Source organism: Varroa destructor, unplaced genomic scaffold (genome assembly GCF_002443255.2).
Source record: "Varroa destructor unplaced genomic scaffold, Vdes_3.0 BEIS01000003.1, whole genome shotgun sequence".
NCBI classification, from domain to species: Eukaryota; Metazoa; Arthropoda; class Arachnida; order Mesostigmata; family Varroidae; genus Varroa; species Varroa destructor.
In genome coordinates, this window is record NW_019211456.1 from 56,243,562 (window position 1) to 56,268,042 (window position 24,481).

The 24,481-nt window shown below is 37.1% G+C and overlaps 2 protein-coding genes across 5 annotated transcripts in view; one reads left to right on the plus strand and one right to left on the minus strand.

Annotated features, from left to right (window-relative positions):
* Positions 1-18,564, minus strand: part of tmod (tropomodulin) — a 27,241-nt gene extending 8,677 nt beyond the window's left edge. The window contains exons 1-6 of one of the 4 annotated variants that reach the window (XM_086982564.1): positions 18,378-18,564; positions 17,286-17,312; positions 16,249-16,433; positions 5,342-5,456; positions 4,732-4,837; positions 432-632 (exon numbers count right to left, since the gene is read on the minus strand). In XM_086982564.1, the coding sequence (XP_086838690.1) occupies positions 432-632; positions 4,732-4,837; positions 5,342-5,449 (415 nt within the window). In that variant the 5' untranslated portion in view covers positions 5,450-5,456; positions 16,249-16,433; positions 17,286-17,312; positions 18,378-18,564. Of the gene's footprint in view, positions 1-431; positions 633-4,731; positions 4,838-5,341; positions 5,457-10,703; positions 11,290-16,248; positions 16,434-17,285; positions 17,313-18,377 lie in introns of those variants that run through there. The other 3 variants (XM_022797418.2, XM_022797417.2, XM_022797416.2) reach the window with 3 other exon arrangements.
* LOC111247578 (U1 small nuclear ribonucleoprotein 70 kDa-like) overlaps positions 11,462-24,481 on the plus strand; it is a 30,165-nt gene continuing 17,145 nt past the window's right edge. Inside the window, exon 1 of the mRNA XM_086982565.1 lies at positions 11,462-11,676. The gene's annotated coding sequence lies outside the window, so the exon portion shown is untranslated. The remainder of the gene's footprint in view (positions 11,677-24,481) is intronic.

The following is a 24,481-nucleotide window of genomic DNA, read 5'->3' on the forward strand; positions in this document are numbered from 1 at the left end:
ATATATAAACTCCATCTGTCTCCGACTCTCAATTGTTTTACGATGCTTGTTAAATTATAACACAATTGTTTTATGTTTACGTGTTAACGTGCACGACAAACGGGTATTCTAGTTATCGATAATGAACAAGACGCACACCAGCAAGTGCCTTGTATTCCATTAACGATAAAATCATGCTTGTAGTTTAAGTTAACCGTTCCGCATGACTAGCCGAAACGTTTTTAAGGGTCAGTACGTATACGAATGTTGAATGATATATTTCAACAAAGACTTGTAGTAAATTATAAAAATATATATAGCTTGTCTCAGACAAGTTGTTTTTTTTCTTTTTTTTTTTAATATTTTTAAGTCATCGTAATCAAGCATGAAAATTTATTTGCGCAGTATTTGCTATTATTGGCAAGTGTTACTGTCCATTACAAATTGCTTACCGGCGAGATCAACAAGTTCAGCAGGAGTTGCGGATTCAAGAGCAGTCTTGGCGTCATCCTCTAGGTCAAGCTCCACCGAGATTTCACCGATAGACTCTTTCGGTTCCGCTACTTTAGGCGCTACCCAAACTTTTCCCCGCTTTACTCCCGCCTCGAAGGGTTTAAATTCGGGCCAGTCTTCTTGTTCTTTGGCGTATTGCTCTAAAAAAAGAATCATTTTTATTTATCATTAAATGATATACTATTATGATTTTTAAAGAAATTATTGATAACTCTACTATTTTAATTTCTATATTGATTAAATAAAATATAGCTTGGATAATTAACTGTATATTATAGGTATATATATATATATATATATATATATATATATATATATAATGGTATTTTGAATGGGTGGGTGCGATTCGTTATCGTGAAATGTGGAAAAGAAGTAAAATATTTTTTTCCCTTCAACTTAAAGGGTCTCCCTTAAACTGATTCCAGATAAGTTAACAATGCACATGGCATGCAATTTGCAAAACTTCAGTAAACAAGAACTTTACTTGGAGCGTACGGTTGCCTGGTTCAGTCTCTGTTAACAATCGGAGAGGACCCCAGGCGAGAGAATGGCGTCGCCTTAGAGAGAAATTGAGTTCGGTGGCAGTGACTGGTAGCTTCGGACATAACGTGACGGTAGTAATTGTAATGGATATCAAAGGCACTTGTTACTGTAAAATTGCCGTCAAAAATGAAAAGGGAGATGCGACCGTTGGCTGAAGGACCATACGAAAATCGAGGCCACGCAATCTGAATATTTCACGACAGTATCAGACCTGGCCATTATCCCTCAGTTAACCTCTAAATTGAGCAAAAAAATATTCTATCTTAGCTTCAGCACCCCCCCCCCCTCCATCCTCGTGTAATTACACTAACTTAGATTATGGGGCTTTCCATGCTCTAAAAAAAGCCACTTTGGGAAGCCATATATAGAGAACATATGGCTGTCTAAAAACTCGTTGAGTGTGTAGAAAATAAAGGAGAATAACATTAAAATTATATTCTAGCCCAATTAGTTTATAACTTATTCAGTTTTAAAATCTGCCAGATTTGCCTTTAACAGTGTAATATAACATCCATGTATATGTTATTGGGGTACGGTACCATCGCGGTCTCACCCTTGCCCGCTGACACACGCAGCTCTAGCAGTAATCTGCGAACAGCTACCAATAAAAGCTGCGTGCAATTGGGCTTCATTCCTTACCCAGCAGCTGTTATGCTCTCCTAAAAAGTAGTAATAGATGTTTGAGAACATGGCAAAATCGTTTGAAGTCCTTGCTTTGACCAGGCCATATGGTAACACCAATACCACGCATCTGTCATAAAACGGGCATCTGCATCCGTTTTAGTTACCATTATCTAACTATTAATAGCTCATTTTGTAATAAACTCACTGGAAAATGTATGGGATATTCCTAGACGGAAGCTTAGTTATTATATTGGAGATGAAGACCAATTTCTTTTAGGCTTGCAAAAAAGTGTGTTTTGCATTATTTAATGTGCATGACCTGTAAGTACATAGATGGCTATATCCACAATAAAGTCTTGCACTTGATCGAAGTTAAATTTGATAACAGTACTTTAACTTAATTATAGTAATATAATTTCTTTGAACATATGTCTAATTATCGAGTCTGAGATAAGGAAAGATTCCCGATAACCTTAAAAAGAAGTCCGCTCTGCATTATCAAAATTGCTATAATTTTGAACTGATCAAACGACACATTGAATTAATGCGTGCACTAAAACACGTACAGCCAAGTATACCTAGCAAAAACAGATAGAACTCGCAACCCATCCCCCTAGACTACACAACTCAGTATTGCATTTTTCAAGCAAGTGTCTCGAGTTTTTCAATAAGCAATAATGTGAATCACAAAAAAAAATGCATAGCCAAGTGTAGAAATGATTTCCCTAAAACCAGAGGTCATATACAATTAAAACAGTAAAATTTTCCTATCCTATGACTTAGGGATAAGCCCAGCTGGCTACAAGTGATGATTATACGAAAACCATTAGCCGGGGCGTAGGTATCGCAAGATGTACGGCGATATGATGTAACCCTGAGTACTTGATAGGAGTGTGTTGACTACGCTACGTACCGGCCGTCCTAGGTAATATGTGCCAGGAACAATCGAGTGAAGCCCGACCAAGTAAATATGTATGTTAACGTATCAAGCTGGTCTAGTGCGTTCAACCTTCAGGCGTTCAAAGACGACTAATGAACTATGTCCTCGATAAGCGCGAACGTTTGCGTTCATGAAAGGTCAGGTCAAAAGGGTCTGACAACGTTACTCCAGTGACAGCAAAACGAACAGATCCATTTTTCAACTATATAGACCACTCATCTAATCAAAATTTCTTGGCAGATATACAACTAATACCAACGATATTGCGGTTTTCCCATCAATACTATATCAATACTACAGGAATAGAGTTTCTTCAAGCAGTATTTGCTTTTAGGCCGTGAGTCGATATTGACACTATCGAAATACACTGCGACTACTCAAATTTAAAAAAATGCGCAGCTCAAGAAAGCACTCTTTTGATGGAACTTTGAAGCAATTTGTGCGTTACTGTATCGGAGTTCTGATGTTAGTTGGTTTAGTTCATACTCTTTATTGTCTATTGGGATTATGTTCATTGGTGATTGAAAGTGCTGAACGCTGTAGAAAATTAGCTAGCAACCTAAGCAAAACGTTAGAGCTTTTCAGGTTTTACTAAGGACGTTTACTAGCGTCGTTTCTTAGCTGCCGACGACAATATATGAAACGGTGTATATGGCTGCTCAATGAGATCACCTGATCCACTGATCAGCCTGAAAACCTGCTAATAGCTACTTCGTTTCATGTCACCAGGACATCTTCTTAGGGAAACTGGATACAGCCCAAGCCGGTTGTTCGTACTTCATCGATAGTTTGGCTTGTCCCTACTACCTCATATAAAAACAACGACAGACAACTGTTTCTCGCATGCACAGGCATACATAGTAAACTTAAAGCACTCCACAAACATCTCAAGTACATATTGCACGAAATATACTAGTATCCAATGTCCCGGTCCATAAACCAAACGTGCTCCATATAGGCAATGATATCTTTTCGTCTGTCTGCTTGCTTGCTTGTTTATCTGCATCTTCTCGCGTGTGCGTACATCTCGTGTAAGTCTATGAAACATTGCATCCCAATTAAGTACGCCTTTGAAACCAACTTCAAGCAAAGCCAACGTTAACGCCTGAATAAATATGCGCACTTTGTTGCGCGCTCAAAGCGTTCGCGCTTAGCACTAAAAATAAAAAAACGACATCGTCGATTGTGATAATAATGTAGTGGAGAGAGCGGCGTCTTGAAACAGACCGCAGGTTGCTATGAGATGGAGGTAGAGGTTTAAGATGCTCCCTCTTTGAGTATCTCTGCCTCACCAGAGTTTACAGCGAGTTTGTAAAGCTAGCCCAACTTTTAGCCCTCACTGGCGAAAAATCATCATTCTAGTAACATACGGTTCATCTCTGCAACGACTGCAGGTTAATCTGCACTTTCAGTCATGACTATTGGTTTTGCACTTGGAAAGCACAACGCTTTTTTGATGGCTACTAGCAAATGACAGCACTAATCTAGCACTCGTCAAAAATGCCATTTTAGGTAGCGTTTCTGTTAAAATATGGTTTTAAAGTCACTATGACCAAAAACGAGTGCTACGATACAATTAACCTCGCCAGTTTGTACTTGTAAACTCTGGATGTGCTATAATTATTAATATTAGTATGAATATTGTATTGATCGTAAAAATAAAGATAAGCTGGAAAGTTGGACTTCTATGAAATTATCACTGCAAAGGATTTCGAAACGTAATCTTAGAGGCGACAATCAAAATGGCTACCATCCACCTCCCCCTCAACTTGTTTGAAATATTTCTATAATTTCGAGCTCCTACCTAACCTTTATATGTTCACTCTTGTTAATCAGAGAAAGCCTAGTATGATTAACCTACAACTCTAGTAGGTCTGTAAAAGAACACCCAAATTAAGTTCAATATGACCCCTCCTCGCGGTCTTTGAGAGAACAAAAAAAACGATCTTTGAAACTAGTCGAATAAGAGGAAAAGTAAGGATCAATTTGAAGATCTCAGTTTACAGAAGTAGACGTATAGGCTACACGTACGCCAAACTCATTAAAAACAATTGTAAGCATACACATATAACAACCATAATGACTGTTAATGAGTGAAGCAGAAATTAAGATGCATTTATATATATATTTACCTAGATATGACAGAAGCTTCCTACGGTTCAGAGGGCCAGTTGGAGCTTTGTCTGTCTGGTTTTTACAACGTTCGCTTGGTGGAATCAACGGGTCGTCAGGGTCAACCTAAAATGAGGATAGAAAACTCCATAGCTGTAAATAAAATTATGCGTTTGCGCCAATCGACAAATGTGCCATTTAGACGAATTTATATCTATGATAAATGGCAGAAATATCGATCGCTTTAATGAAATTTTGTGCTAGATAAAATGGTACAATTAACATATGCCTTACAAATATCCTTGGAAACAAACTATCTTTTTCTGCCGACAATTTAATACATATAACGCGTTCGATCTTAGAAAAGACCACTTGGAACAAGTGCACAGCGAAGGAATATTATTATCGAGAGCGCGTAGATGAGTGGCTGAGACTCCCTTAACACGGGCATATGATGGAAGACAATCAGTAAACCAATTTTCCCTAACCCTATTATAGGTACTGCTAAAATTTAAAAGAAAAAAATATATATATATACACTTAGTACTCCCAGTAGTAATAAGGGAAGGGAGAAAACACTAACGTATCTATTAGTGATAGTAATGGCAACATCCAGTTTTTTTTACATACCATTCCAGAAAGCTGTTCAAGTTCGTTTTCATTGAGTTGCGAAAGCAGCTCATCAATATCCATTTCACTGTACTTCCGGATCATGTCGTTTCGCATCGCCTCAGCCATCGCGATACTGAAAAAGATAACCAACATGGTAATGACCAATTAACACGTTCCAGTTCCCATGAAACTGATGCGACTTCGTTGACTTTTATTTGCCTGTTCTATTATCGAGCGCTTCTGCTAGACGAACTTGAAAGTTGCAAAAAGTGATAACTTCTAGCTCTAGAAGCAAAACGGTTAGCATAAAACATATAGCTGAATGATACCAATGTCGTCCTCTTGCCCTTATTAAATGGAAGTATATTTTGCGTTAACAGGCATGTGTGAATCCCAATATAATGCTGATTTTTTAATTAATCTCCTTTTAATATGGCTGTATAGATGATCTATATTTGTTATTAATTATTATTTAAGTACAATTGACACATCTTGACAATAGTATGTTTATACGTGCTGTTAATAGCCGTTTATTTTTGGAAAGCATTTTGCTGTTATTTAACGTTATCTTAACTCATTCAGTTATATCTATTCAGCAAAACTGAGTTTGTCTTTCGAAAACATTCACAGGTCAAACCCTAACTACTGCAGTTCTAAGGAATTTTACTTTACACATTTTTATATTTAAAAATAGATAGTCGTATCGAAACAGATGATCGCATGATTGCAAAGTAAGATCATAGATTTAACAAACATTATGTAGAAGCTGTAAAAGGCTAGAAAGTCATAGTACACGACCATTAGAAAAATGCAGGTCTGGAAAGCAACACCCAATTCAAATGGCGTGTGAGTCGTGAGCTGAGATCTGAAATTAACTTCAGCTGGCAATCACATACCCATACAAAAGCTACGCGAACTCATTCGAAGAAACTAGATGTGAACATATCGATAAAGCATTAAATTGATGTTTTTTTAACAAACAACAAGTTCATATATTCACAAAATGTATTTAAGTTATAGTTGCTTGTGTAAGTTAGTCTCTAGAATAAAAAAAGACTACGGATAGATAGCGTTAGATGACTCTTTCTTAACAAGGGATTTATTCATAATACAGATAATTCAATAGCGAGATTCCGACATGTTAATACTATATGAGGGACTAAGTCATCTGTACGGTGATAATTTTTAGCTTTAAATCATAAAAAACACTCACAAACTTTAATCTTCAAGCATATCTTTTACTGGATGGAAGGTCACCCTGTGTGTTACGTGTTTGCCATAATAATATTAATAAAGTAATAATATAGGATCAAACGCAACAGAGGTTTGCAGTGTGAAAAATTATTTTTTGCCGAGCGCGGGAACTCCCTACTTGTTGCACCCTGCGGCATGGATGGCTATACAGAGAATGCTTAATGACGTTTATTTACCAGGCTAATATTCGTGCGTCAACGAGTAAAACTAAATAGAGGTACACGTTTATTTGGATCGTGTTTTTAAAGGTGACCTTTTTATAAATCGTGTGTTATGAGATACAATTAACAACAGTATTAGGCCGCTCCGATCAAACTAACTACCTTAAACTGCTGGAACTCTGGGAGTAGGTTCGTCTAGGAAATCGAATTTGCAAGGCTGACAGTTCAGCACCCAGATAAAGACTGTGGTTGATTTAGGTGAACTGATGTCATGCATTTTGCAACAATAAATTCATTGAATGTTGTCACAGGTTGATGGGTTATTGCGACATTCTCGTTCCCTTAAGTCCAGTCCATAGAAATAATTTACTAGCGATTGGTGAATCAATCAAGCCATCTGGCTTATGTAAATGAATCTTGCAAATCTAACTCTAAGGATCTTAGTAGAGAAATAATCACAATCGACGAACGGATATAGGAATCTAAAGAAGTCTTTGATCAAACTAAATAGACATTATTCAGCGACGCACGTTTGAGCTAAAACTAATATCTTTTGAATTGCCGATCATATGTACTTTTTTAAAAACTGCGCTCACGACCTAAGCTTGAAATTAGCCCACCTCTCATAATTTTAGTCCCAGCTTCAATGGAAGCATGTGTAAGTGCTGCATCCAACACGCAAAATTGTCGCTCTGTATACTTGTACTCCTTAACTAAATTGAAAATGGTATTTGTTTATTCTAAAAGGTCTTGGACACAACATGCAACGTGTTTTGAAGTAAACGTGACCATGTCATTTGTCTTAAATCAATTTGAAACTGAATTAATAGTGTGTAAAAAAAAAAGGCATTTTTTGTGTGAAAGGTATTTTACACTATAAAAGAAGCCACCGTACTTGAAAGGACCTGGCCAAACTGTAAGTTCAGTGAGGCGAAACTTCTAACGGACATGGGTCTAAAATATTATACCGTTGCTATAAATCGAAAACGAATCTAAGCATACTTTACTTAAAGCAGAATTTTCCATATCAAAGTAAATTCTGAAGAGACAAAAAAAAGTATCACAGCAATGCGGCACTCGATGACAATGCAAACAACATCAAACTGCTACGGTCACAATTGGAATTGAGAACTGTATTATGCAACGACGATCTCAACCGCCATATTCAAGGGATTCAGCCCATAGTGATTTGATCTGTAAGTAAAATTACACCGTAGTGTAATTTTACTTACAGATCAAACAGTGTGCAATTGTCACTTTGCTCGAAGAAACAACAGGCAACGGATTACGAAACGAAATTAAAAAATTCACTGACCTCCAAATTGCAAAGATATAGAAATAGACCTTGAAAGTTATACAACGAAATAATTTTTCCGATACTAGCATTTCATTGTAATTGCGCACGGCTTTAATCGAGTAGTTTAGCATTGTAAAATCCTACCACTCGTGGACACAAAAAGTATCGACAAAACGTTGACTTGTGACCAACTTGCCTACCTACTGCACACAGCCGAAATTGAAGTATCAACAGGTTCAGGATCTCAGAGGTAAAATCAGCAAGTATTCACAAGTGCTACTAATATTGTCGAACACTTTTGAGGAGCAGGCCCGCAAAGCGCAATTATTAACGTATCGTATTAAACTCAAGTCCAGAGTGAAGAAATTGAAAAAAAAACTGCTTATCTTGTCTCTTTTGCTGCTTCAACTATCACATTTACCACGATGTTCTTCTTCCTAAACTTAAAAAGAGTGAATAGAATCGAAGCTCCTACGATTCAGTTCGAAAGCTGATGCTTTCAATAACTAATAAAAACGGAAGCACACATGTACAGGTGAAGGAGCAAGTAGCATTTGGATGATTAAAGTATAGGCTGTTTGTACGAAAATCCGATATTGTTTTGACCTTTGTAATATCTACGGCTTTAAGAATAACGATAGCACGACGAACACCACGCCTTTTTGCCTAGTGAGGTGCCGTCTTATGTTATCATCAGTTAGGTATCAGTTATCTTTTATTAAAAATTATTTTCTCTGTTTCATAGTTTTCATGCTATAACTGCATCTCCACAATCGTATCAACACATTTCTCATGTATTTCGCCTGAGCAGCAGAAATGATTTCCATATAAACACATTTATTATGGCGACCTTGATTGTCCTTTGACATTGGACATTTGATACAGATTTAATACAAAGTTTTCTTTATTCAAGTGGCAACAATATAACTGCAAAATGTGTGCTTCTCATGTGTTAATATTGCCATTTGCCACTTTGAACTTCCCTTAATACTTATCTGAAGGATTAAGGTTTATTTTAAAATATTCTGGCAACTAATTCATAGCAAACCCATAGAAGTATAGAAATCCAAAAACCAACTAGATATAATAGTAGTTTTGTTTCTTTTAACTTGAAGACTTGAAAGGATTTACTTTTGCACCTGTTTAGCCCAAGACGCTCGATTTTTACAGAAGATGCAATTAACATTAGAGTACCATTTTCAATAACTTGTACATTGTGATTAGGTATCTTATAGATTGTGTGTTTGATGCTTGGCCAGTTGGGATACCATAGTAAATGCACAATATAAAGTAGTTCGTACGATAATCACATACAAATTATACAGTAAGTTCCGCTCTCCTAGGCAGCGTAAGCTTTACTTTTGAAAACTTTAGTGATTGTAAGTCTTCAATGGTTATTTCAAAATATTTTTTAGACTATTCCCAGAATCTGCGATTGAAAACTTTTTCAGTAATAATTGGAAGTTCTTCAGTGCATTTTGCATATTGTCTTACTTTCACTTTACCATTGTTTCTTTTTATTAAAAGAATTTGTCCTGAGCTCCATGAAAAAAGTAGTAGAAAATAAAAATAGAATTTCGAAAAAAATAAAATCTGACTTACCTACAAATATCTAAGATTATTTACGCATAAACATATAACCCTGCGTCCTTCTAAAACTAATAATCACTTCACATTGCCTACAAAAAATATTTGCAGAGTCAAAGGCTACTGCAAGCAGATCTTGCCTGGCAAATATCGTTGTCACAAAACTATTAAAGAATGCAAGGCATATACGCAGGCCAAACCTTGAAGTTCGCAAACACCTATAAAAACAATTTTTAATGAATATCGTTTTGTTAATGTTCGGATATTTACTTATTTTGCCACATTTTCATTTTTATATAGTTAACACTAATAACCGTTAATATATAGTTACGTACGTACGTATAATACGTAAAAACGTAAAAAAGGATTGTCCTTTCGTTCGTTGTTGTATTGACAAAGCAATATATCAGTTCGACAGACCAAGTTAAAACTGGCATCAAAAGAAGCCGTGCGAAGGTACGGTCTTCATAGCTTAGTTAATTAAATGACTTGCATGCCTGAGTAAAAGCAAACGTCAAGGGCAACTACGGACACGGTACAATCTTAACATACGCAAGTTAAAAGGCAAAACATATAACATTCCAAGGTTTCTCAAAAATCTTTCAATAATATATCTCAACTAAGTATGCAATGGCTCATACTTTTTTGTCATCATTTGTTTCGTTAATAGCTTATAATTTGGTTTAACTACGAAGCAACCTTATGTTTGTTTTATTATAAACTGGGCGAATTGAGTTGTTATATAATTATATTCGTATCCATCTAGTTTCAAATGAAACCGCTTCCATTGAAAGCAATGATTTTTTTACAAATGTGACGTTTTCGAAGCATTAAGATGATGGTTTTCCTACCGACGCCACGCCCACCTTAGTCTTAAGGAAGTAACTATATGACACGCTGAAGTCAGTAAAAGACAGACAGACACAGTCGGTCAATCTAGGAAGCAATATCGGCAGACCATAGCAAACGAGGTGCCAATCTAAGTGACGAACTAAAAAAAAGTGCCGCGATGCTTTATATTGAATGATTCAATTAGCAGAGAAATAGTTGTAACCTGTTATTTTTCTAACTATACACTCACGCTGGCCTTTCAGCGAGCTGGATAAAAGAGCTCTTGCGTCTTCCATCCCTCGATAGTTCTGATGATGACGTAGAGACTCGTGTGGTCACCTTCGTCGTTCTCTTGTGCGTTGTTGTCTTCACACTTAGGACACTCATTTTGCTCAATAATTAGGCTCCTTGTCGTGCAGAAGACTCGTTGACGTTGAAGTCACCTAATCCACTGGCTAACTATCAGGTTGCAGCAGCACTTTCTTTTTAGTAATCCTTTTCCGGTATAGACCTTAGTTATATCCCTTAGTGGTAAAGCGACACGCAACAACACTGGGAATGAAAGCACGTTGCAGGTCAACCAAGCGACCGAGTACAATGAGCGAGAAACTAACTGCTTGATTCGCCGACGTATGCACACACTACACAGAGTGCTTTAGGTTTTTGCCGGCCTAGTGGCTAGGTTCAGTAGGGTTCACTCTAGCTATGCCAGATGGCCTGAATTGGGCTGGTCGGACACGGCCGCTTTATTCAGCCTGGTTCCACAACAGAGAATAACGCACGAATACAAGCTAACAATTGAATGCGCAACGCTTCTTTCAGACAGTGAATGGTTGGCTGTAGTTTGGCGTGTGTGTGTGTGTACTTCTTGAGCTTGAAGGTTGTATTCTTCCAAGAGGCCCGGGAGAGGAGCAGCGGTTGAGGGCAGTACTAAGCCCTTTCGCCTCAACGTCAGCTGAGTAATAATAGCTGAGTTTCTTCTCTACAAAATAACCCACTATCAGGAGAATGCAAGAAAGACAGAAGCTCTGTTTAAAAGTGGTAATTCACCATGGAAGAACTGAGTGACAACTCTAAAAAAACCTGTTTCTCTAAAAGCACTGCAGAGCCCGGTAATCCTACATCCGTTGCCGAAACGTCAAGAAGCCTAGATGCGAGTACGCATTTGAAGGAGTACTTAGCTATACATAAGAACAAGGGATATTTTCTTCCTCAAACAAAATGTGAGTAAACAAGAAGACACTAGAAAGCCCCAGTTCTATGCAACCTTACAAATCAGGCCGGGGAAATACAACGATTCAAAAATGCTAAAGCCTGCAGATAATTACGCACGTAAATATGCGTAAATTTTATCCGTTAGAAAATTACAAAGATGTTCGCTTTTTTGAGGAGTTGTATTTGACTCGTCAGTTTGAGGCGAAGTTTGAGATCAGCGCCGCCCGCAAGATGCATGAGCGAAGGATTAAAGATGTGCGTAGTTTCTAAGTTCCCCGGCGCATTTTCCGTACCACCTAGTAACTGCCTTCCCTTATAAAAACTTTTAATACCCGTACCGCCTTATTTAGAACAAATATTTGGCCCGACAACCTCGTATCTGAGAAAATGAAATTTCTAACATCTTAAAATAAAAGAGGTATCCCTAGATAACTTCTGGGACTCGTGCGCTACGAATCAAGCCTAAATCATGCTCCCTTAGAGCACATTGCCTCACTTTTATAGCATAAGCTAATACTTGCAAACATACTACTAAAATGCAGTTCATTATTTGAAACAGGAGGAGCTTTTCTCTCGTTCTTTCACATTAAATAAAAGTTCAGAGATCCTTTAATACTAATTTCAGCTATACATTACTTAACTCTCTCTCTCTTAGATCTCGTAAAATGCGTTTAGTAAAACAACTACATATAATTATCGAAAAAAAGGAAATAGAAAATTGAGCGCTAGTGACGGAGGTAAACTGTAATTTTTTCAGAGATTAAAAAAGTTAAGAGTGCTTTGTTGATGTAGCAAAGGATTATTTGCCTACTGTTGAAAAGCCACTATTTCGTTACACCGTTATAAATACATATATGTCATGGCGAAGCTGACCCGTAGGTAATGCGTTCTCTCAGCACCTAAATCACTTATTTGTAATATTATTATCTAACTCACACAAAAAGTGCACCTTTTATCTCAAAAAGCCACTAAAGAATAGTACCTACCTACGAAATTTTTGAAAGGGACTTTGGAGAGTCGAAGAACAGCCAGTCCTTTTCGAATCAAGGCTCAAAAAAGGCAAAAAAAAGACAGAGCAAAGCTTCCGAAATGGATACTGACATCTTTGATACATGCATATGATATGAAACTAAAGGCTAAAAGACTATAGTGAAATGCTAAGTAACTGCTAATCATATATAAGATGGCGTACAGCTCCATATTCACTAAGGTTAGTAAGGTAATCCACAGTATTAAAAACACATCAAAAGCATTACAATTTATTCGAATTTCTAACTTACTGAGCTTAATTTTCCTTCAGTTTTATTTATTACATTATGCCGGCATTGTTATATAACATAAGTTTTCTATGGTGTCAAGGTCGTACATCGCCATTGCTGCATAAAGGTTGCTAAACACAGATACAGAGGTATAAGAGGTTAGAACGCCGTCAGTCGGTAAACTGTCTCTACTGGCAACGACATCTTACAGCTCAGGTTCACCTGACAGGGACAGTAGCTTTCAAGACTCTTAGCGCAGACCTAAACGGCAAAGACTAATTATCGCATGGTGCGTCCTTTAGGTGCAATGCATTCACCTACCTTGTCTTAGCACTCACTACAGTCTCCGCCGTAAAATGCTACAATAGCATTTGAGTTGTTATGCAAAAATAAGCGGTCATCTAAATACATCTGAATCCGATGTCCCACAATCTTTATGAACGCATAAGTTTTTATAGTAGGTTACTAGAACAAGATAGGACAAATCTTTCAGTAAAACACATACTATTTGCAGTGATAACTCGAATAGTAAAAGGGACGAATCTATTTTTATTACGGTTGTGGAATTGACGCAATTTTATTGTTGGTGCCAAACACGCTGTTGACGAACGATGCAGAATTCACTAAATAATACCTTTTCTGTACTTCGCAGACTGTGAGTCTTGCTAAGTTAACGTTGCACTGTTTGGCCAGATCGGTTATGTGTATTTACTCTTTGTAACTTCGTAATTGAATCAATAAAATGATAATAGTTATCAAGTTGTAGAGAGTTCACTCTTCCGATAAGTATTATCTCATCGAAGAAGTGAATCCCATTTATTTTTTTCTTCGCATAGTTTACCTCCTTGTTTTAATATTGGACTCAGCCCATAATTATTTAACTTGTTTATATATGTACAAGTTTAAACCTTCGCCCATGTTATTCCTTTTTTCTCACTCGTTGTGCGACCATCGTCACCCTAATTATCGACCGGCGAGATCAGTCAGAGGCGACGACGACGTCACATTGACGTCATACGAATTAAAACTAGATCGGTCCAGAGTACAGGAGATAAAGCGGAGAAAAAAGCGAGAAGACCTGAAAGCAAGGAGAAGTGCTACGATTTATGCCTGTATTGCCGTTAGTCGGCTACATCGGCTGGGCCAGGTTCGCCCGTTCGTACACCGGCTGCAGTGATCTTTCGCCTGCATTCTCGCTAGTTGCTCTTCACGAACAGGAAAAGGACTTGAAAAAGAACAACACGAACACCTGTTGTCTCGCACTCGTGTCCTTTACATTCGGTGATGATAACCTCAGCTAAGTGATAATCTAGAATTTGTTCTTATCCTTACTAATAATAAAGTATATATTAAATCAGATTAATATTACGCCTTATCAATAGTAAACACATATCATCGAGGAGAGCGTTTCGGCAACGTGTTTTAGTATTGAAATGGATATAGTTTGTATATAATAAGCTTGTTTTTATTAGTGTAGTCCCATTTAGCCGCATGTACTGAGTAGTTACTTGTAGACGATAGCACATATAGATATTGGACAATCACAACTATAATGTAGGCTTGAGCAAAGTTCCTTGCTATTGCAGTGTATGATGTTTATAAAAACAAATCAAAGCGGCATATGGATTGAAAACAGCTCCTACGTTTGTTCTGCCTTGGTATCTGGAGCGGATTCGGGTAAATCTATATGGTATGGACATTAACAAGACCACTGGCCTTGCCGTACCAACATTACGAGTCTTGGCGCCATACAGCTGCTCTGATACTATTGACTGGTGATGCGGATGGACATGAATGAGCTGCTTATGGGACAAAATGTTGATATTCTTTGCCTGAATGCCATTTGATCTGGGTGCGCCCTAGATTAGTCAGACAGATGGATTCTGCTCCGGATCTAATCAATGGCTTCATTCCGTTTTTCATATGGACTGTTCTTCTAGCACCTATATGTACATCCACGATGTACATATAGGTGCTAGAAGCTATAGTAAACTTGTTGCTTTAGTGCGTGACGCAATTCGTGTTGTTAAAGATCGGCCAACTTTTGAGGGAGTCTATAACATTTTAGAAGCCTATAAATGAATGATAGACGACGTCCAGAGCTGCCAGTGAAATTAACTGCCGATGTGACGATGTATGATCTGATACCTACGCTTTTCAATATTTTAGATCAGCACTAGAGGATCTTAAGAACGTTCCACGCTGAGATAATGTATACAAATTACGAATGTACGGGCATCTACCGTGAAACGACATCTTTATATCCGCTGTGTTGGAATCGTCTGACGTTGAGCAAAGGTGCTCACTTACAGCACTGGAAGAAAGCTATTTGAGCTTACGGCGAGGCCTCGCTGTACGACCTTTTTAAAGAAAAGTACCGCTGGGACTGCGACAAAAAAATGCCAAATTTATGATGACGGCAGGGTCCAATAAGCAAATTCATAACAAAAAAAAAAAAACTACAGTTGGCCCGAGCAGTTATAGTAATAATCGAAAAATGATTGTTGTGAGAACTATCATAATTATAACGATATTTATATGTTAAAATGTGTGATACCTCTCAGAAAAAAGGCGCAACAGCCACTAACTGTCATAAACGACAAAAAAGCACAAGTCACTAGTCGTAGCTATCAATCAGCCATTACGAATTAGCACGAACTTTCTAGCACTAGGTAACTCGCCAGTAAACTTGAAAACCCACCCAAGACAAAGAAGAAGTACCAAACCTTATCTTGTCCTCAGCTTTCCCAGTCCAGACAACGCTAATAAGCCGCTATAGCTGAGATCATTACGATCAATAGCTATGCTTAAAAACGATAGGTAAGTTGCGCGGCAGGCAAGCAAAGCTTTAGTACTAAATAATTTTGCAGCGGTACGGTTCCCTTCTCTCTCCGTCTCTCTCTTCATTTATAAGAAAACCCTTTTCTAGATACAAATAGAATGCTACGACAATCTTCCCGCAGCTACCTGGAAATATTATCGTCTTTTTGCATATGACTTAGTTCGTCCATGAGCGCAAAAACCATGGAAAAAGATGGTAATAAATGCCTGCTTTGCTGGCTTATCGTATGGAAGGCGTTGTATTTACTCCCGCTTGTAGTGCATGCAAATATGCACGTAACGTCCTGACTAGCTGCGTTGGTCTTTGCCTGTTTCGGGCCATTTCTAGTGGCCTAAATCAAAAAGTTGGTCCAAACAGTACAACAGAAGATTCTCGCCATCAAAAACTATTTAATCTATTTTGTCAATAATGTAAAATTAATATAAACGTTAAATTTTTTTTAATTATTGAATGATTTATTACTATTATTTTTTTATTACCTTAAAAATACTTGACATGCTGGGGTGATTTCTGTTCGGCTTTATTCTCAGGTATGTCGCTTAACAGTCTCCAGGCCCTCATTGTTGTTGGCGAAATGCCACACCATTGGATAGACCATGTACGGGGTCTGTGTACATTATCTTGCCCTCACTAAAAAGCAGAGGTACGACGGAACCGTACAACGCTAATAGAAAGAAAACGAAAAACGTTTGTGTCAAATGCTGATCCAATACAATGTGGCTTGTATAAACAATAACTTGAAATACGGAAAAACTGTGCATGAGTAGTGTGATGTATTCGTTGTGCATTTAACTGCCAGTGACCTATCTGGACGGGGTCAGGAATAGCAGTCGCCTATATAGTAGTGATATTAACGCGACATTTAGATATGCAAATTGAGGACGCCTAGCAAATAATTATATTAGTGAGCAAAAAACGTTATGAATTGGCATGTCTTCCAGTGAATAACACACAAAAATACTACAAGATTATTTAGAAAACTGAGGAAACGATAAATTACTACTACGCACAGACGTAGACAAATTTAGTAATGATTGTGAGTTAAAATACTGGTAGCTTTGGCAGAACGTGAACTCCAAAAACGAGCTATAGTAGATTACGCTTCTAGACGCTTAGAAGAGGGTGACCAACTTCTTTACACGAATATTTGCTACAAATAATTACTATAGTGTAGAAACATTTTCTAACAAATTATAGCGATACTGTTGCTGAAGAAGCCGTTAACAACGACCAGTTAAGAATATATTAATGGACGGCATACTCTTTGTGATTAGTTTCCGTGATATCCTCACCATCGACAAAAAACATCAGACACACAACTAGCAGCATAACACGACTTTTGTAGTGTTTCTCGTTAGCTAAGATATTTCGAACGAATTTTGCGTCTTGATTAAGTTTGCGCTATCATAAAGTGAAGTCCCTCCTCAACTGCCATACGCATAAGAACAATGAACATTTACAAGATCCAAAGTAGAATTTGTCACAGATCAAGTAGAAGAGTTTGCTATTTACTTACCCGTATTGGCATCATACAGCACTTTCTCTGCCAGTGCAATTCGGGGAACATTGCGGTAATGAGAAAATTAAATATGGAGTCTATTTTAGTATAGGCTTTTACAACTTACCAATTGCGCGTAATCAGCTCGGTTGATGAAAAAATGGGTTATAATTCGGTTAATAGTTCACTGCTCGCCGCAAATCATTCCCCTAGAGCCATTACTTAAACTCTAAACCTTCCATTTCGCTTTCATTGTTGGCAATTTATCAGAAGTTCAGATATTTAAACGTTATATCGACTTCATGCCATCGAAGGTCTATATTTACTTAAACTTTTCAAGGTTCGGTCGTTTTGACCAAGCACGGTAGGAATGAGTAAACAAATAGTGCCGGTGGGTTTAGTGTTAGACATATACCATTCTTACATCAGAAACCTCCTGCCCTTATCTTCGCACATTAAATAAACTAGAAACAGTTTGATGATAAATAACTTAATGCACATTTTGTATGTGAAGAACATTAACGCAATGGCTAAATTCAAACAGAAATATAAAAAGCATCATCAGATCAGTGTGATCATCAAGTCCAATCTTGTCACTTGTTCAACTTATTTAAACAGAGACATTGAATTAGGCTTCATAGTAAAGTTTAGAAATTTCTCAGCCTCAATGTATATCGTAAAGGAAGTGAGGTTAGCATTAGAATTCAGTAAAACTGCTTTAAAAGTTCTTGGGAATATCTCTGTTTAAGAATAATGAATAATATCTGAGTTAACAAACGTTGCATATATATATATATATATGCACACAAAATATCCAGTGAGAAAAAGCTCGATAACAGGCCAAGAAGTAAAGTGTACCAATATTTTAAAAAAGTATGTATCACCCTTCTTTTAAAAATGCAATTAAGCAGTTTTTTTGCAAGTAACTCAAATCTCCCGCCGTTTTTAATCAGACTGATATACCCAGTTCGTGTCGTATGTATGTTCAGTGGAACAACATGCCCGGTTCCAAATCGCACTGACGACCACTTGGTCCTCCAAACCATTCCCTTTTCTATATAGGTTTTATAAGCTTAAAGCGACACATATTGAACTATTAACACAACATACCGTATTTATAGGAGCGGTATTACGTGCGAAGATGTTACTAAGTGAGCTCCACGACCAGAACTGTCCCAATGCACAACTGGTGGAATTGCATCGAATCAAATTTACTCAGTTTATTCACATTTGTTAACTACATGCGAGCACAGATAAAAAGCCCGTCTAGTTGGTGCAGACGACACAATAAACTGTTTACTTTATGGAGCCTCGCCCGGTTGCTCATGGCTAGACGGCCGCTCGGGAGGGCCAATCAGCAGGAGCAATGTGCGCTCCAAGGGCAAGGATATCTGGCGCCATAGTTCAAACGACAGCTGACAAATGCATTGGGTACTTAAGCAAATACTGTCAGATTTCAGACTTATACGTGAGTTGTAGTGCACTACAATTCTGAAAAATGATACATGGATTTAGTAAAGCAGTTTACAGAAGTGAAAAAGAAAAAGAAGCGAAAAAGGAATAAGAAATTAAAAAATTGAGCACTTAGAAAATAGTCAGTATTCTTTCAAAATATTGTTCTACTTCATCTGGCCCCTCCAGCAAGTATGGTACGGCTAGTATCAACTAAGCCAAGGCAGCTTTGTAATCGCGCAATGGTGATACATTTGCTTAGTGAAATTAAGGATCAGGGGCGCGTACACAAGCTAGTCTAGATTTGAAGCTAGGCATAAATCACTCCTTTGCGTGTTGAGAGAGACCAGCCGTCTGAAGCGTTGCTTAACGGCAGTGCCATTGAAGGTAAAATTAGGAACACTTATTAATCCATCGAAGAATAGAGAGAGCCGGTACACTCTCAACGTAATAAAAGAAATTATTGTTGAAATAGTTCCTGAAATGGTAGTTCAGTATTTACTACGGAACCGGTTAAAGTTTTCGACACAAACTTGCGCAAAAAGGTTAACTTCAACCACAGTTTAGAGAAATATAAGGCTTACTTTGTGTTGAAAAATTAGAATGAGTGAAATGTAGCAGCAGCGTCTTAAACGAACGGTCCTCATCTTAGAAACGCATATGTACAGCCGCTAGTTCGAATTCGATTAGAGTATAAAAGCCTTAGTGTATATGTTGTCAGTCTCGGCAAGCAATCTAGCTCTTTACACAGATAGATATTTATATATGTGTATGCGAATTTCGACAACTCATACATCAGATTTTATGCACTGGACAGTTAGATCGAGCTTATCAAAGGGATACCCTATCTGCTCGAACAGAAGAATTCGTTTTTAAAATGGCGCACGTTACCTTAGCTTTCAACTCTATCAATCTCAAGATGCAATCTGTATTATATATCTTTATATACCATAATTTTATGATATGCAATCGGCATTGAAATTTCTAATTGACAGATAATGATTGGTAAAAGAATTTCTCAAACAACTGCATTCATCATCATACAGTTATCATTAATTCATTTCGACCATAGCTTAAGTCAGCTGAGTCCGATGTGGAGCGAATATGTATCGAAAAATTGCTAATTTAGGTCTATTTATATCATTTTATACCGAAGAAATTGTTCTCACGTATAAGCCGCAACCTATAGATTCAAAATGCAAGGACTATGTCACACATTCTCTAGCGTATAAATACTAACGAAACAATTCATTCACTTTTAGTGATAACGATATAGAATATAATTGTTTACGGAAGTGCTATGATCAAAATATTCGTACAAGATGTGTAGGTTTTTGGGGAATTTTGGGAAAAAAATTTCCGGGGAGGCATCCGCAAATTTCTATGGGAACAAGCAAGAATTAACGGAGACTTCTTCTGTGGACACTTAAGCTAACTTATTATCATAGAATGCAAGCTTTTGAATTTCGATTATCTTCATATATATATACATTTTACAGTTTCGTGGGCTGTTTAGTTTACCTGGCCAATAACCTAACCATTTATTTTTTAACATACAAGGTCTTAGAGTCGTTTGCTCACTTTTCCTGTATTTACATGATCCACTAGAGACGAAATAGAAGTAGAATTAGCTATAGCTTAGAAATTAGCTTCTATTAAAATCAGTCATGGGCATGTTTGTCAAGAAGTATTAAAATTATGCCCCTGATGTGGTTAAAAAAATTAACGTATGAATTAGAACACCGAAAGACCATTCGGCCCATCCAAGAGTCAAAATTAGACCGAATAGATAAACGTCTATGTGGCATAATTTGAATTGATTACTTGCTTATGATACAATTTTATTTGAGACACTTATTAATAAATAAATAAATAAAGTACAAGCTGAAGGTGTGATCTCCAGTTTTAACTGAAATGTATAGATCTTTTTGTAAACGACTATCCGTTCACAGCAGGCTGGCGTCGAATCTGATTTAGTTAGTTTAAAGTTTCGCGCTTGAATCTTTGTAATTCGACTGTTAATATAAGCAGCATTTAAAAGTGCCCTGAGCTCTAATGATAAGATCCAAGTTCCGGTGATAGCACAAGAGTTTTTTAGCATCATTTCGTCAGTTGGTGTTACGCTTGCATTGTAACGCTCTTTCATTTATCCTTTTGAGTCGTTGTCTGGCATCCGTCTTACGGTAAGCATCGTTCCTCCAGGTTTGGCAACAAACCTCATCGCATTTCACCACATATAGAGCTAAACAATCATCATGATCATTACCGCATGACCGCAAAATCGAATACATGTTGATTTGTGCTATTCCAGGACGTATTACAGATATTATCGGTTATCATGAAAAATGGGCTTAAGCGTAAACTTATCATGGTTTGCTCTTTTGTTTTTAAATGAGTTTACCAGCACACTAAATTGTAACGTAAATAATGTCGTTGTCTCCTCATAATTTATATTTCCTCTACCTAACCGCTTTTGGTTCTTACATGTATATGTTAGGTTCATGAGAACCGTTTGAAACAACCTTACGGAATACGCCCGACAAACAATTTGTGAACGGGGTAAGAAATACTACAGTCATATGATTACCGCTAACCACTTTTAGTAAATAAAATTTCCTCAGAAATAAGAAGCTTGGGTGCCCCATAAAACTAAAAATTTTTAAAGCACAAAAAAATACGGCTTTTGACCGCCTCTGCCCCGGCATCAAGAGGCACATATGCGCACTAATCGGTTCCTAAACGAAACTGTAACAAGTGACAAAGGGTTCTGCTCTCTACATGTCGATATAAAGCATGAGAAACGAGAGGTTAGCTGCAAAATACGATTACGGAAAACTCCAAAGTAAATGACTGGACGAGTTCCCTAACTCTCCAGACACGAACAGTTCTAGCAAGAAGGAATGAATAAACTGGTTAAGAGGTAGGAAAAGTCGTGAAGAGTAACAGCGAATCTATAAGAAATTTATTTATTGCTAGATTTCGAATAAAATACAGTGTTTTTTTGGGGTAATAAAACCAACACTACTTATCTTACAACTTACTATATACAAGTAGAGAAAAGCCATAAACATACGCATTCGTTTTACACGTATTACGTTTTTTTTACGTGTCTACGTTTTACGTTTCATTCACATTACATATATACACTTTTGTTTTACGCGCAACGACACGTAGTTAACACGACAAAAGTTAACACGTTGATATAGCTAAAATATATGTGCCTCTGTGTAAAGCATTTCTCTAGCATAAAAGCCAGATACACCATTATTACTGTAAATGATTTGTGTAACTATCGTCACCCGCGACGGCTAGCAAAGACACATCAACTAGAAAGTTTATTGCTGAGGAATTGACGCTGAGTCAACTAAGTTTTTTATGTTTATACTTAGGAATAATTGAGCAAAATTATATGAATGAACAGTTGAGTGTTACCTGTTTACTTAGTACATAAATTAGTTTATTTTCATGATTATTTTGGTGTAGATCATGAATTTTCTATGTTGCCGTTTAGCTAACAACGGCTGAAATAAGCCGCTATTTTTTCGTGGACATGCAAATAGGTTCAAGGCACAAAATTATTTCGAAATAAAGATCAGCGCGACATTCCTTACGTTATAATGACAACAAGTCAAAAAATAGTTATCGAAACAATGAATGAAACAATAGAAGCAGACCAATTGGCATTTAAACAATGAGTTGTACACATTGGGCTACTGCGTCATGATTCGCGAGAATTGTCCTTCCTTAAAAATGAAAAATGTGTTACTTATTGGATCCGTTTGCCTATTTACACACCTACACCTTATTCTCTGATGATCAAACTATCAAACAGAATGTTTACACATACTTAAAAGACTTTCATAGACATTATAAGACAAACAAAATAAAGACATCAAAGAGAATTGCTAATAGCTAGCCTAATGTAGCTAGGATAAATGTTTCGAGCATACTGCCTGTGTGAAAAACCACGTTATATATGCCATTGTAAATACAACAACTGAGTCAGGTAGCTAAGGAAGGCTGCTATATAAGGCTTTCAATGCCCCACGATCTACCATAACTTGCGAATATGTGACTTAAAAACAATTGATGCTTCAAATTTTGAATTCCATTACAATATTCCGGTGTTCAATAAGATGGAACTAGAAAGCTTTATTTTTGGTTCTGAGTCGTAAGAAAATGGAGCCAAGTTTTTCTATGCCATAGTCTCTTTTCAAAATATTCAGAAGTACACGTTGACAGAATTTAATTATTCTGACAGCATAGATGAAAACCCATTTTACAAATTGATGCGTAATATTAGAATGTGCCATAACTTAAAGTTGATAATATTATGCACAATGTATGTACGCCTTGAGTACTAAAAGAATACGATTAGAAAGCAAATGATACAAGTTGGTTTCATCTTCACCTACAACTTCCTTTTTATCTGTGTTTTTTTTTTTAGTATTTAAAGCGTTAGCAGGATTAACAAGATATTAGTTTTACGTTCTGGTGTTATGAGAAATCAACAGTACTTCATATCTCATGCAACGGTATATTTTGTAAAATTTGCTCTTCAATGGTATTTATACATCTAAACTGTTTAGACGTATTTATATGTAAGTATTCTGAAAACAAAACTATCCTATTATTAGATCCAGCACTGTCGGTTGGACGGCTAGATCTCTTCTCTGTCTGGCGTCAAGATGACTGGCGAACACTACTTCAAGACTATACAATCTATATGAATAAAGAAAGTCGTTGATGTAAATGGTTCGGTTGTTTATCATTTCATATTAAGTAGTGTTGATGAGCCCTAGGCTTAAAGTTAAAAATTTCAGCACACCCTTTGATGATGACAAGACACTTATGGTCACCATTAATGACGGTGTACTGCCCATCAATCAGATGCTCCTTCGACATATTTCTAGCTTACCCTCAAGAGCTATGGAAAGACCAGGCATCACTGAAAACACCAAATGAGTTCAATAACAATAAGCTATGCAATAGTGTTTTGTTCGGCGATAACTGTGCAAAGAATTTGCTGAAAGTAGGTTAGTTTAATGTAGTTGAAATCATGAAGCGCATTAACCGTGAGAAGTTCTTAGATTAGAACTCTTATGCAGGCGCCGCTGTCCAGGGGGCTACCTCAAGATCAAAAAGGTTTTCAACGAAGTATTCTGTAATGATTTCTTATCGCTGTGATACACATTAACGCTTTCTTGGCTCTCATTTAATAATTCGTCCCGAATGGGTCGTTAATGTTATCGTGAGAAATAATGAACATACTAAATTTTAACAACCATATCGCAGATTCGGAACAAACCATCCGCAGAAAGCTGAGACCGAGCTGCGGCTTTTCACGGTGTATACAATTTTATCAAGTCATTGTTTTGTTGTTTCTGATATACGAAATCATTTGGAATACGTGTGTAGTGTTTGTTTTGCAAAACAAAGCATGGAAGTTTTCCCCTTCAATTGAGTATTTAAAGAGTTTGTGTGGTAATCTTCATGGGAGAAACCGTTTCGCTCTTTTGTCGTAATTGTTTCAACGATAAGTAAGCTACAAAGGCCGTGAACCACTTTGTTGAGGCAAAATATTCATCGTGTGCTTCCGCAGACCTCTGCCGTCAAAGGCAACACATTTGAAAATGCGCGGTCTATATGCGCTGTCTTCAGCAACATTTATCAAGCTATTGATACAAAATCCCCTCAAGCTATTCGGACAGCTAGTTTCCTTCTCTTGCTGATTTAGCATACGCTGTAATATAATTAGCTTA